General features: G+C 34.4%; 1 protein-coding gene across 1 annotated transcript; it reads left to right on the plus strand.

The window, feature by feature from the left end:
- The first annotated feature begins 7,665 nt into the window (after positions 1-7,665).
- On the plus strand, positions 7,666-8,949 carry LOC132555526 (uncharacterized). Its single transcript, XM_060219874.1, has one exon. The coding sequence runs from the start codon at positions 7,666-7,668 to the stop codon at positions 8,947-8,949; it is 1,284 nt and encodes a 427-aa protein (XP_060075857.1).
- The last annotated feature ends 5,391 nt before the right edge of the window (positions 8,950-14,340 follow it).

The raw sequence follows: 14,340 nt of genomic DNA on the forward strand, positions 1-14,340 counted from the left end.
ATTGGCATATGGTCAAGATCTCTTCATACTGTCTGTTAGAACTCTGTTATTGTACTGTCATTATAAAACAAATTACAAAACCGCTTACTATGCCAATAAATATAGATATGACGGCTAGAGCAGACAACACCGGAAATAATAACAAACATTACTGCCATCTAGCGTTCAATTAGCTGGATTACCAGGATTGCCTCCCTTAGACCATAAAATATTTTGAGATGACTAAAATTTTAAATCTTTTTTATAAATGCAATTATAATATGTAAATGAAAATTTTGTGAACAAACTTTCCCCAGTGACACGTAATTACTAATGTTGCTGAAAATTAACCTTTTTAGAATTATCTACATCTACATATGAACCATTTTTATTTTTAAAGATAGGGACATATGATACAGTCCCCGTTCAAAAAAGACGGTAAGCTATCAATTACACTCTCGGCGAAATTTGAAATCATTTTGATTTTCTTATCAAATCGTTAATCTGTAACAAAACTATTCCAATCAAATTTATCAAATAGTATTTCTTTATTACAGGCTGTTATTAGTATCCTTGCAAGATAAATCATCAATATTAATTATTACTTCTAAACACCTTTCCAAAACAATTTATTAACATAGATTATAGGATATCAGCACCCTTCCAAGACAATTTATCAACATATATTACAGGGTATCAGCACCTTTCCAAGACAATTTATCAACATAATTTAAAAGGTATCAACACCCTACTAAGACAATTTATTAGCATAAATTACGGGGTATCAGTACTCTTTCAAGCCAATTTAGCAACAAAAATTACAGGGTATCAACACTTTTCGAAGATAATTTATCAACATAAATTACAGGGTATCAGTACTCTTCCAAGACAATTTATTAACAAAAATTACAGGGAATCAACACCCTTCCAAGACAATTTATCAACATAAATTACAGGGTATCAACACCTTTCGAAGACATTTGATCAAGATAAATTACAGGGTATCAACACCCTACTAAGACAATTTATTAACATAAATTACGGGGTATCATCACCCCTCCAAGACAATTCATCAACATCAATTACAGGGTTTCAGTACCTTACCAAGACAATTTATCAACTTAATTTATAAGGTATCAACACCCTTCGAAGACAATTTATCAACATCAATTACAGGGTATCAGTACCCTTCCAAGACAATTTATCAAAATAATTTAAAAGGTATCAACACCCTTCCAAGACAATTTATCAAAATAAATTACAGGGAATCAGTACTCTTTCAAGACAATTTAGCAACATAGACTACAGGGTATCAACACCCTTTCAAGACAATTTATCAAAATAATTTAAAAGGTATCAACACCCTTCCAAGACAATTTATTAACATAAATTTCAGGTTATCAGCAACAATCAAATACAATTTAATAACATAAATTATAGGGTATCAGTACTCTTCTAAGACTATTTAGCAACATAGATAATAGGGTATCAACACCCTTCAAATATGATTTATTAACATAAATTACAGGGTCTCAGCACCTTTCAAATGCATTTATCAGCATAAATTACATGGTATCAACACCCTTCAAATACAATTTATTAACATAAATTATAGGGTCTCAGCACCTTTCAAATGCAATTATTAACATAAATTACAGGTAATCAACACTTTTCCAAGACGATTGATCAACATCAATTAAAGGGTATCAACACCTTACCAAGACAATTTATCAACATAAATTACAGGGAATCAGTACTCTGTTAATATAAATGACCTTGACCCACTTTCAAGGTCACAGGGGTCAATTATGTAAAAATCGTTAAATGGTAATTTCTCCATTGTTAAGCTGCCCAAAGTCTTCAACTTTGGACATAAATATTCTGTGGACATTTCCTGTTGATTGATATAAGAGAAACGTACCTCAAAATTCAACTTCCGATTTGCGGTACGGGGTCAAAGTTGAAAAGTGCTATTAAGGGTACCAATCTTTGAGAAACTTCTTCTCAAGTTCTGAAAGGTCTAGAAGCTCTACATTTCACATATATGAAGCATATGTAACTGGCAACAAAGTTTGATAATAAAAATGACCTTGACCCACTTTCAAGGTCAAAGAGGTCAATTAACTATGAATCCTTCAATGACAGATTCTCACTTTCTAGAAGGCACACAATGATGAAAATTGATTATAAACCTTCTGTGGACACTTCCTATTGATTGTCATAAGAAAAACTTCCCTAAAATTTCAACTTCCGGTTTTCGGTAGGGCACAAATTTGGAAAGAGCTATTTAGGGTACCAATCTTTGAAAAAACTTCTTCTCAAGTTCTGGAAGGCCTAGAGGCTTGATATTTCATATACAAGAAGGATATCTGACTGGTAATGCAATTTGATAATATAATTGACCTTGATTTACTTTCAAGGTCACAGGGGTAAATGATGTAAATATCGTTAAATGGTAATTTCTCAATTGTTAAGCTGCTAAAAGTCTTCAAGTTTGGACATAAATATTCTGTGGATATTCTCTATCAACTGATACAAGGAAAACTTCCATCAAAATTCAACTTCCGTTTTTCGGTAGGGAACAAAGTTGAAAAGTGCTATTTAGAGCACCAAATTTTGACAAACCTCTTCTCAAGTTCTGAAAGGCCTAGAGGCTTGATATTTCACATATAAGAAGCATATTTAACTGGCAACAAAAACAATAGGTCTTTTCACGAACTGGTGAAAAGACCTAATTACAGGGTATCAGCATCCTTCAAATACATTTTATTAACATAAATTACAGGGTATCAGCATCCTTCAAATACATTTTATTAACATAAATTACAGGGTAACAACACTCTTCCAAGACAATTGATCAACATAAAGTAAAGGGTATCAACACCCATCCATCACAATTTATAACATAAATCAGAGGGTATCAGCACCCCTTCAAGGCAATTTATCAACTTAAATTACAGGGTAACAGCACCCTTCAAATACAATTTATTAACATATATTACAGGGTATCAATACCCTTCTAAGACAATTTATCAACAATTACAAACTATAAGCACTCTTCTCAGACAATTTATAATCATAAATTACAGGGTATAAGCACCCTTCTAAGACAATTTATCAACATGAATTACATGTAATCAGCACACTCAAATACAATAATCAACATAAATTACAGGGTATCATCTTCCTTCAAATACATTTTATCAAAATAAATTACAGGTAATCAACAGTTTTCCAAGACAATAAATCAACATCAATTAAAGGGTACAAACAGCCTACCAAGACAATTCATCAACATAAATTACAGGGTAACAGCAACCTTCCATGACAATTTATTAACATAATTTACAGGATATCAACACCCTTCTAAGACAATTCATCAACATAAATTACAGGGTATCAGCACCATTCCAGGACAATTTAGCAACATAGATTATAGGGTATCAATACCCTTCCAAGACAATTTATTAACATACATTACAGGATATCAACACCCTTCTAAGACAATTCATCAACATAAATTACAGGGTATCAGCACCATTCCAGGACAATTTAGCAACATAGATTATAGGGTATCAATACCCTTCCAAGACAATTTATCAATATAATTTACAGGGAATCTACACCCTTCCATGACAATTTATTAACATAAATTACAGGGTCTCAGCACCCTTCCAGGACAATTTTTATTAACATAAATTACAGGGTCTCAGCACCCTTCCAGGACAATTTATTAACATAAATTACAGGGTCTCAGCACCCTTCCAGGACAATTTATTAACATAAATTACAGGGTCTCAGCACCCTTCCATGACAATTATCAACTTAAATTACAGGGTATCAGCACCACTCCAAGACAATTTATTAATCTAAATTACAGGGAATCAACACAATTCCAAGAAAATTCATCAACGTAAATCATAGGGTATCATCACCCTTCAAATACAATTTATTAACATAAATTACAGGGTATCAATACCCTTCTAAGACAGTTTATTAAAATGAATTACAGGTAATCAACACTTTCCCAAGACAATTTATCAACATCAATTACAGGGTATCAACACCCTACCAAGACAATTTATCAACATAAATTACAGGTAATCAACATTCTTCCAAGACATTTTATAACAGAAAGTTCATGGTAAAAAACATCCTTCCAAGACAATTTATAACATAAATTACAGGTTATCAACGCTTTTCCATGACATTTTATCAACATCAATTACAGTTTATTAACACCCTACCAAGATAATTGATCAACATAATTTAAAAGGCATCAACACTCTTCAAAGACAATTATCAACATAAATTACAGGGTATCAACACCCTTCAAATACAATTTATTAACATAAATTACAGGGAATAAGCACCCTTCAAATACAATTTATTAACATAAATTACAGGTTATCAGCAACCTTCAAATGCAATTTATTAACATAAATTACAGGGTATCAACACCCTTCAAATACAATTTATTAACATAAATTACAGGGAATAAGCACCCTTCAAATACAATTTAATAACATAAATTACAGGCAATCAAAACCCTTCAAATACAATTATCAACTGAAATTACAGGGTATCAACACTTTTCAAATACAATTTATTAACATAAATTACAGGGTATCAGCAGTTTTACAAGACAATTTATCGACATAAATCACAGGGTATCAACACAATTCCAAGACAATTTATCGACATGAATTACAATGTATCAGTACCCTTCCAAGAAAATTGATCAATAGAAATTACATGGCATCAGTACTCTTCAATGACAATTTGTAACTTAAATTAGAGGGTATCAACACCCTTCCAAGGCAATTTATTAACATAAATTAAAGGGTATCAGTACCCTTCTAAGACAATTTATTATCATTAAAATCACTGGATATCATTACCTATGTAGGATAAGTTATCGTCATAAATTACTTGTTGTTAGCGCCTTTCCAAGATCTTTTAGTAACATAAATTACTTGTTGTTAGCGCCCTTCCAAGATCTTTTAGTAACATAAATTACTTGTTGTTAGCGCCCTTCCAAGATCTTTTAGTAACATAAATTACTTGTTGTTAGCGCCCTTCCAAGATCTTTTAGTAACATAAATTACTTGTTGTTAGCGCCTTTCCAAGATCTTTTAGTAACATAAATTACTTGTTGTTAGCGCCCTTCCAAGATCTTTTAGTAACATAAATTACTTGTTGTTAGCGCCCTTCCAAGATCTTTTAGTAACATAAATTACTGGCTATTAATGCCCATTTAAGGCAATTGATGATGTTAAAAAAAAAAGATCGGCAAGCCTCGCACCGATACATTATTCATATAAGATTTATTCAATACATGAATTATTTCATCTCTTAACCAAACATAATATCCAGAATAGATAACATCAAATCCACCATACAAATACAAGATCCAGTTTAAAATCAATGAGGTCAACAAGTAAATGGTTCATCCTACCTTTATAGTGTATGGAGTTCACAAAGACTAATATGACTTATATGTACCTATATATATATTGAAACTATCAACAGCTCAGTGTCCAGTTCAATATATGAAAATAACAAAATCAGAAACACGATGTACATTTAAGTGTCAATGTCTTGGTAAAGAAAAAAATACTACCGATCTTTATTATAAGCCAACAGATATCTCCATTTCGGTTCATGTCATCCTGGACACACGAAACGCGCAATTCCCTACAATTTGGCAAGAAGAATATGCACCATTGTCAGTGAGGAGGACACGCGGAAAGCGCGGCTACGAGAGTTACGAATTTTCCTCAAATTCCAACATTATCCAGTGAAAATAATAATAATAATGGAATAAAAAAGGCGACATCAATAAACCGAACAGAATGGCTTAAACCTCGGCAAAATGACAAAATAGAATCGTCCATTATATCGTTAGTTACAACTCACAATCCGCGAAATCGCAATATATGCCAAACAGTAAATAACTTAAGCAGCTTATTAAAGGAAGACCAACATATGAAAAAAAGTATTGGAAAATAAATAGTTTATCAATAGTAAAAAGGCAAGCCAAAAACTTAAAACGATTATCATGCAACTCGACCTTTGAAGAAGAAACTCGATACAATGTTTCGAAATGCAAAGACCCACGATGCGGCACATGTAGTCATCTGAAAGAAGGACCATCATACCGTTTAAACGAAAGGGAATTTACTGTCAATGCCAATATGACATGTGAATCTAAAAACTTAATTTATTTCATAACATGCCTGGGGTGTAGAGATTATTATATTGGAGAAACGAGCAACACCCGACAGGCTCGTGTGCGCGTACACAAGCAACACATTAATGTGCTGGAATATAGAAAAAATAAACAAAGCGAACATTAAGATACCTGTGGGAAAAAGAATATCAAAATATTTCTATTCTATAAATTATTTTCACAAAGTACTATCGAAAGAAAAGAAAAAGAAAAACATTTCATTAAGACTTTAAAGCCAAAATTAAACAGGCTACTGTAAGCACAATTATCTCCCGTTTCAATGTATAATCAAGTCGTTGATGACGTCATAGATTGTAACCATGTAGGCAACCATGTAAGCCTGACAGTACATGATGTAAAGCGTCTGAAGATTAATACATGAAAGCGCTCATGCTTTACATTTAAATGCACATCGTGTTTCTGATTATCATATATATATATATATACTCTCTGTGTCGTGATGGTAACAATGCTATGTCGTGTTTTTAAAGAAGACTTTTTGAAGTGGAGACAGATAAACAATGCAGGGTTTCGAGAGATGCAGGTTGATAGAGATTACGGGGAAGTATTACTGTCGTCACACTGGTCTCTAGATCATTGTGTTAGACTATAAAAAACATGTGATGCTCATTGGTATGCTTGTTAATTTTGTGTATTTTTTTACCCTTTGTGTAAATCTTTCATTTGTTCATATTTTGCCATAGACTCGCTTTCGCCATCCAGGGTTGTCCTAGTAACTTTACAACCACGTGTTATGTAATTATATCGTTTTGATTAATTCGAGAAATAAACAAGTTTTCCACGTAATGCGATGAATTTAATCGAAAAAAATCATGTTGTTTACACTTTACTTCAGATAATTGCCACTTTTCGCTATATACATAAATCTTGCCTAACGAATTCTTGAAACACAAGAAATATTATTATATTTAATTCTACCAAGAGATATGACATAGAATGAAATAATGATGAAATAAAAAAAATATGAATTTTAAATAAATGGATACAGAAAGGCCATTTCAGGGGTACTCGCTGAATCTGGAGACCTACATTAGTGTACCTCTATATAGCATAGGGAAGTACGTGGTGGGAGAACGTGTACCCAAAGTAATTATTATTTATCATAAATTCAAATCGATCTTTTTTGCAATTTTTGGTTTTAGCTGAATAACATATCAATAAAGTGTGTTTGAATACCAATGAATACAAGGTACAATAATCAGACCAAATAATTAAATAATGGTTCCACTGTAACAACCATTGACGAAAAACTACACACTGAAAAGTGTGTAAATTTTGGAGTTATCACCTCGCGTCACAAACTATGGAACGTCACAATTCCTAGTACGTCATTGTCTTTTGTGACGTCATGTTTAGGGCTACTTGACGACGCGTTGGCTGTAGACACGCGCGAAGATAGTTTCGCTTACCGCGTCACATCTGCATGTAGGAAAATGTCGGATACTGATTCTGAGTCAGAGAGCATCGAGGAGTTCCAGATCAAACGGTACTTGAACAAAGATTTCGGACAGGGAATAAAACAAGCGAAAGCTCTCCAAAACACCCACAGTGGTATAAAGAAACAGCCCGGATTCTATAAACTTCAAGATCGAAAACATTGGTCACAAGATGGGAAATCGTACGCCGGAAAACATTGGGATGTGGAGGGTGCGGTTCCCTTAGGAAGAGCGACTCGGCGACTTACAATTCATCATATTAACGCAGAGGTTAACAAAGAGAAAGCAAGAAAGGTTACATTAGAAGAATCTGAGAAAACGATAGCCAGTCAAACACTTAGTCCCTTGAACGAAGAATTCAATGATACGTTACGCTTCAGTGAGAAAAAGATGAAAACAAAAGAAGCGTCCATGAAAAATCAGCAAGCTAAGGTCAAGGATGATATGCAACTTCAGTTACTACATTATACACACGCTGGTTTGGTTGCCATGGAAACAGAGGAAGAACGTTATAACCAGATTAAATTGCTACGAGCAATGCTAAGCAACGTTGATAAATCTCCTAGTGTGGAAGATTTAGTCGACGCAATGGCCGAAACAAACCAGAAAAGGAGTTACATCAACAGGGATTTAGAGGAAGCGTTCGGAAAGCTTATTGAGGATGAAAGGAGTCTGGATGATGATTACCGTGAAGCCATGATGGAAATGCTAGACGAGTCTCTTATAAGAGTTGTCTTAAATAAGGATAGGGACATAACGAAGAAGATGTCGGAGGATGAACAGAAAGAGCGAGTAATGGAACAGAACAATTTATTCAAAGACCAGCAAAGAGCAAAAGCTATGAAAAACTTTGAGAAGGTTCTGGCAGATATGAAGCGAATTTATCAACAAGTCCTCGACGAGGAAGAAGAAATCGAAGAACGCTACAAAGATAAAGTGAGAGAATTGAAGTTCAAGGTACAGGAGGAACTTGTTAGAAAAATCGCCGTCAAATGGGTGCAGAAAGCATGTGCCGACGAAAAAACTCGTCGGATACAAGAATTTGAAAATGCGGGTACTACCAAAAATAAGGTCGCCTGGGAGGCTATGAAGAATTTGATGAGCAGAGTACAACGGCAAATGATCCTCTCAAAATTTGACGGCAAATGGATTGATTTTAAAGAAAAGGAGAAAGCAAAGATGCACGAGCTGTTTCCGGAAACTGACCAGGACAGGAAAATTCGAGAAATGAGAACAAAGTCACGTCGTCCATCTTGTGTTGTGAGAGGTGGTGATGACTGAATCTATTTCGTTATCACCAGAATAAGTGGGCGTTTCCCAGTCAGACACTTGTAATCTGTACTTATATTGAGGGGCTTAATAAACGTTACACATGCAAACTATTGTTTATATTATTGTACAGTAAATAGAACGATCAGCAGTGTCGTTAACTCTACATACAGATAGAGCATTATCTCACTTCCTGTTATAATCTAGTCTAAAGTCGATACTTTGATTTTGAAATCTAGTCTTTAAATATAATTAAGGGATTCCATCGAAGGTATTTTTCCATTTTTCTGACAGAAAAACAGTTACTTACTCTTTTCGAAGCTTAGGTTTCAGAATTACACTTACTGACAAAGATACGATTCTACCTGTGTTGTAGAAAAATATTTCTATATTTTGACTCGGCATGTAACTCAGGGTTGTTTTACGTCAAATAAATCATGTGGTTAGTGTTATAAATCCAATGAAGGATTTATATATATATTCTATTACAATCTCCCCTGCCAGTACAGAAATACGATCAGAATCGTCCTGTGCGTGACGGAAACGCTGGTAAACCTTTGATATATTGGAGAGACAGTTTAGTATTTTAGCGTCTAGTATATCTCTAGACGCACATTATTACAGGAATTTAGGTCTAGTGATTAGAATGGATGACCAGTCTACATTTCTTACTTGGAAAACGCCTGTACCTTTGTGTGATGTTTAGTTTAGTTCAGTTCAGTTCAAGATTATTCCGGGGTCTTACAGCCCATAGGCTTGAAGCATTGTCGTGAATAAGCTGTATGTCATTCAGCCTTTTCTTGGAGACATTTTCACGTAGATATGTTATGACATTATAAACCAATGTTTTCTCTCTGTGAAAGGTATCTGAACAGCTGACCTAATAGCACTGAAAAAAATGGGATGACGAAAGATTCCCCGCGCTCGAGAAAAGACACTGCTTATAAATTATGACTAGACAAAGTCAAATTTCAAAGAATGCATTAGATTTTCTTATTAGAATTCCAAAACTGATATTACTTTTTGATTTTTTTTTTCAGTCTGTCTTGATACCTTTGTTTTTGACAATAATTTTCATCCATGTCCATGGTACTAAGTGACAGAGTGAAGAACATTGAGAGAAGACTAAGTAAACGCTAACAAAAAAGTGATTAAGAAGGGAGGGGTTAAAATTTATCAGACAATTTTTGGATGTTTGGTAGTTTTTTCTCTTTGTACGTTAGGACCTTAGGGACTTTCGTCCGTTCCATTATTCGCTCATAAAACAAAGACCGGTAAAATGAGAGTGGTTCATGATGTACCAGGTCTAAGGGTTTGTTTGATATAGGTAGTAATTTTACTAAAACATAAAAAAAAACTTAACATCAAATAATTATAAATATTATTATATAAAAGCAAAGTTTTTATTTTCATCTTGAAACGACATGGACGAAACCCGTCGTTAAATCCTGATCGATCCGCGTATATAATGTCACGTTCCTAAAGGAGAACAAGGTAAACAACGGAACCACTAGACATAAAAAACAACACATGATCGTTAGTGAACTTGAGAAAATATCATCCAAAATAATAATGTTGTTTTGACGTCTTCAAACAAATAAAACGACATTCTTTACAAATATAAAACCTCTTTTATCAAGTTTGAAAATAACAAATCATTTACTTTTCATTTCGATACATAATACAGACCGGTAATGTGTGCTTTTGAAAGCATATGATGCAAATATAAACAATCTTCTACTTTGCTAAACGGTCCATAATCTATCAATCTATATATGTTAGTTTTTATTCATTCAAAATTGTTTACTCTTTGTTTTGGTGTCTTGATTACAACACTCACTTGTAACCCCCCCCCCCCCCCCCCCCAAAAAAAAAAAAAAAAACGGGTATGTGACACCACACACGAACGAACCGATTTCCAACAATATTACACCACTGTAAACCTGTGTTGTAATTCTGTCGTATTGTTGTTATTCCTTGTCGTTGTTTACCTGTTGTTTTGTATTTACAATGCGTTTCGTGATACATTTTGCTACTCTGATTACTTGTCTACAAGACTGTAGACAGCGTGTTGCTGATTAATTTTGCTGTTGTTTGTTACTGTGATTATTCATCTATCGCAGCAAATTTATTCAACAGTTGGTTTGTTTTCATATGCTCACGAATGTCTTCGTATGATTTTTCTGTATCTAGCTTAAATTTAACCAATCAATATTGTTCATGGGTATATTGTTAATTTTCGTATTTTAGACTATTCTATTGTTAGGATTTTACTGACAAAAGAATCTGGCAGCAGACATAGCCTAAGAAAGCCTTTTTCTTGTTATTACAAACAAATATACACTTCAGTCCCATGACAAATGAATAGTGATGAATTTTAGTGGTAATACTATCCCTCTATGAATAGTGATGGATTTTAGTGGTATTGATATCACTCAATGGCTGGGATAAGTATCAGTCCGAAGGAAGGCATGGAAGGCAGCAAAGTAACTGTACCTAGCTCATAGCATCAATTCAGAAATTTGTTTAGAGGAATACGATCGCTCAGGTCCTAGAGAGAAGTAAAAAGGAATCTTTGGTTAGTGATAAGAGGACAATGTAGAAGTTTATCAACTTTACCACAGGATGACCTATTGATTTAGAATTAAAGAAACTGTTTATCAACACAATTATATAACTGCATTAACTTTAAAAACAGAAGTGTGCCGGTGTTCGACATCTGCAACGAGTTGAAATAAGACATCTTTTTGCTTGTGCACATGTATATCTAACACTTATATCTAATACATGACTTTGTCAACAAAATATATCAACAGTATGTTTAGCATAACGTCGTATGTGAATTAGAACATTTATCAACAAAATTAGAAGTTATTCAGTGCGTAGTTGACTGTGTTATCAACACAAGTACAACTTCAGAAGTTAGTTACTGTGTTATAAACAGTACAACTTATAGTTGTACTGTTTATCAACACAACTAGAGTAATTGAAAGTACAACTTCAGTGCGTAGTTGACTGTTTATCAACACAAGTATAACTTCAGTGCGTAGTTGACTGTTTATCAACACAAGTATAACTTCAGTGCGTAGTTGACTGTTTATCAACACAAGTACAACTTCAGTGCGTAGTTGACTGTGTATCAACACTAGTACAACTTCAGTGCGTAGTTGACTGTTTATCAACACAAGTACAACTTCAGTGCGTAGTTGACTGTTTATCAACACAAGTATAACTTCAGCGTAGTTGACTGTTTATCAACACAAGTACAACTTCAGTGCGTAGTTCACTGTTTATCAACACAAGTACAACTTCAGAGCGTAGTTGACTGTTTATCAACACAAGTACAAGTTCAGAGCGTAGTTGACTGTTTATCAACACAAGTACAAGTTCAGAGCGTAGTTGACTGTTTATCAACACAAGTACAACTTCAGTGCGTAGTTGACTGTTTATCAACACAAGTACAACTTCAGAACGTGGTTGACTGTTTATCAACACAAGTACAACTTCAGTGCGTAGTTCACTGTTTATCAACACAAGTACAACTTCAGAGCGTAGTTGACTGTTTATCAACACAAGTACAAGTTCAGAGCGTAGTTGACTGTTTATCAACACAAGTACAACTTCAGTGCGTAGTTGACTGTTTATCAACACAAGTACAACTTGACTGTTTATCAACACAAGTACAACTTCAGTGCGTAGTTGACTGTTTATCAACACAAACAACTTCACAACTGTTTATCAACACAAGTACAACTTCAGTGCGTAGTTGACTGTTTGTATCAACACAAGTACAACTTGTGCGTAGTTGACTGTTTATCAACACAAGTACAACTTCAGTGCGTAGTTGACTGTTTATCAACACAAGTACAACTTCAGTGCGTAGTTGACTGTTTATCAACACAAGTACAACTTCAGAGCGTAGTTGACTGTTTATCAACACAAGTACAACTTCATTGCGTAGTTGACTGTGTATCAACACAACTACAACTTCAGTGCGTAGTTAACTGTTTATCAACATTAGTACAACTTTAGTGCGTAGTTAACCGTTTATCAACACAAGTATATCTTCAGTGCATAGTTGACTGTGTATCAACACAAGTACAACTTCAGAGCGTAGTTGACTGTTTATCAACACAAGTACAACTTCAGTGCGTAGTTGACTGTTTATCAACACAAGTACAACTTCAGTGCGTAGTTGACTGTTTATCAACACAAGTACAACTTCAGTGCGTAGTTGACTGTTTATCAACACAAGTACAACTTCAGTGCGTAGTTGACTGTTTATCAACACAAGTACAACTTCAGTGCGTAGTTGACTGTTTATCAACACAAGTACAACTTCAGTGCGTAGTTGACTGTTTATCAACACAAGTACAACTTCAGTGCGTAGTTGACTGTTTATCAACACAAGTACAACTTCAGTGCGTAGTTGACTGTTTATCAACACAAGTACAACTTCAGTGCGTAGTTGACTGTTTATCAACACAAGTACAACTTCAGTGCGTAGTTGACTGTGTATCAACACAAGTACAACTTCAGAACGTAGTTGACTGTTTATCAACACAAGTACAACTTCAGTGCGTAGTTCACTGTTTATCAACACGAGAACATGTACAATGCGTAGTTGACTGTTTATCAACACAAGTATAACTTCAGTGCGTAATTGACTGTTTATCAACACAAGTACAACTTCAGTGCGTAGTTGACTGTTTATCAACACAAGTACAACTTCAGTGCGTAGTTGACTGTTTATCAACACAAGTACAAGTGCGTAGTTCAGTGTTTATCATAACTTCAGTGCGTAGTTGACTGTTTATCAACACAAGTACAACTTCAGTGCGTAGTTGACTGTTTATCAACACAAGTACAACTTCAGTGCGTAGTTGACTGTTTATCAACACAAGTATAACTTCAGTGCGTAGTTGACTGTTTATCAACACAAGTACAACTTCAGTGCGTAGTTGACTGTTTATCAACACAAGTACAACTTCAGTGCGTAGTTGACTGTTTATCAACACAAGTACAACTTCAGTGCGTAGTTGACTGTTTATCAACACAAGTACAACTTCAGTGCGTAGTTGACTGTTTATCAACTCAAGTACAACTTCAGTGCGTAGTTGACTGTGTATAAACACAAGTACAACTTCAGTGCGTAGTTGACTGTTTATCAACACAGTTGACTGTTTATCAACACAAGTACAACTTCAGTGCGTAGTTGACTGTTTATCAACACAAGTACAACTTCAGAGCGTAGTTGACTGTTTATCAACACAAGTACAACTTCATTGCGTAGTTGACTGTGTATCAACACAAGTACAACTTCAGTGCGTAGTTGACTGTTTATCAACACAAGTATAACTTCAGTGCGTAGTTGACTGTTTATCAACACGAGAACAAGTACAA

Source organism: Ylistrum balloti, unplaced genomic scaffold (assembly GCF_031769215.1).
Source record: "Ylistrum balloti isolate Yb309-2 unplaced genomic scaffold, AGI_CSIRO_Ybal_v1 Utg370504, whole genome shotgun sequence".
In the NCBI taxonomy this organism is placed as follows: domain Eukaryota; kingdom Metazoa; phylum Mollusca; class Bivalvia; order Pectinida; family Pectinidae; genus Ylistrum; species Ylistrum balloti.

Coding starts and splice junctions, on each gene's coding strand:
- LOC132555526 (XM_060219874.1), top strand. CDS start 7,666: ATGTCGGATACTGATTCTGAGTCAGAGAGCATCGAGGAGTTCCAGATC.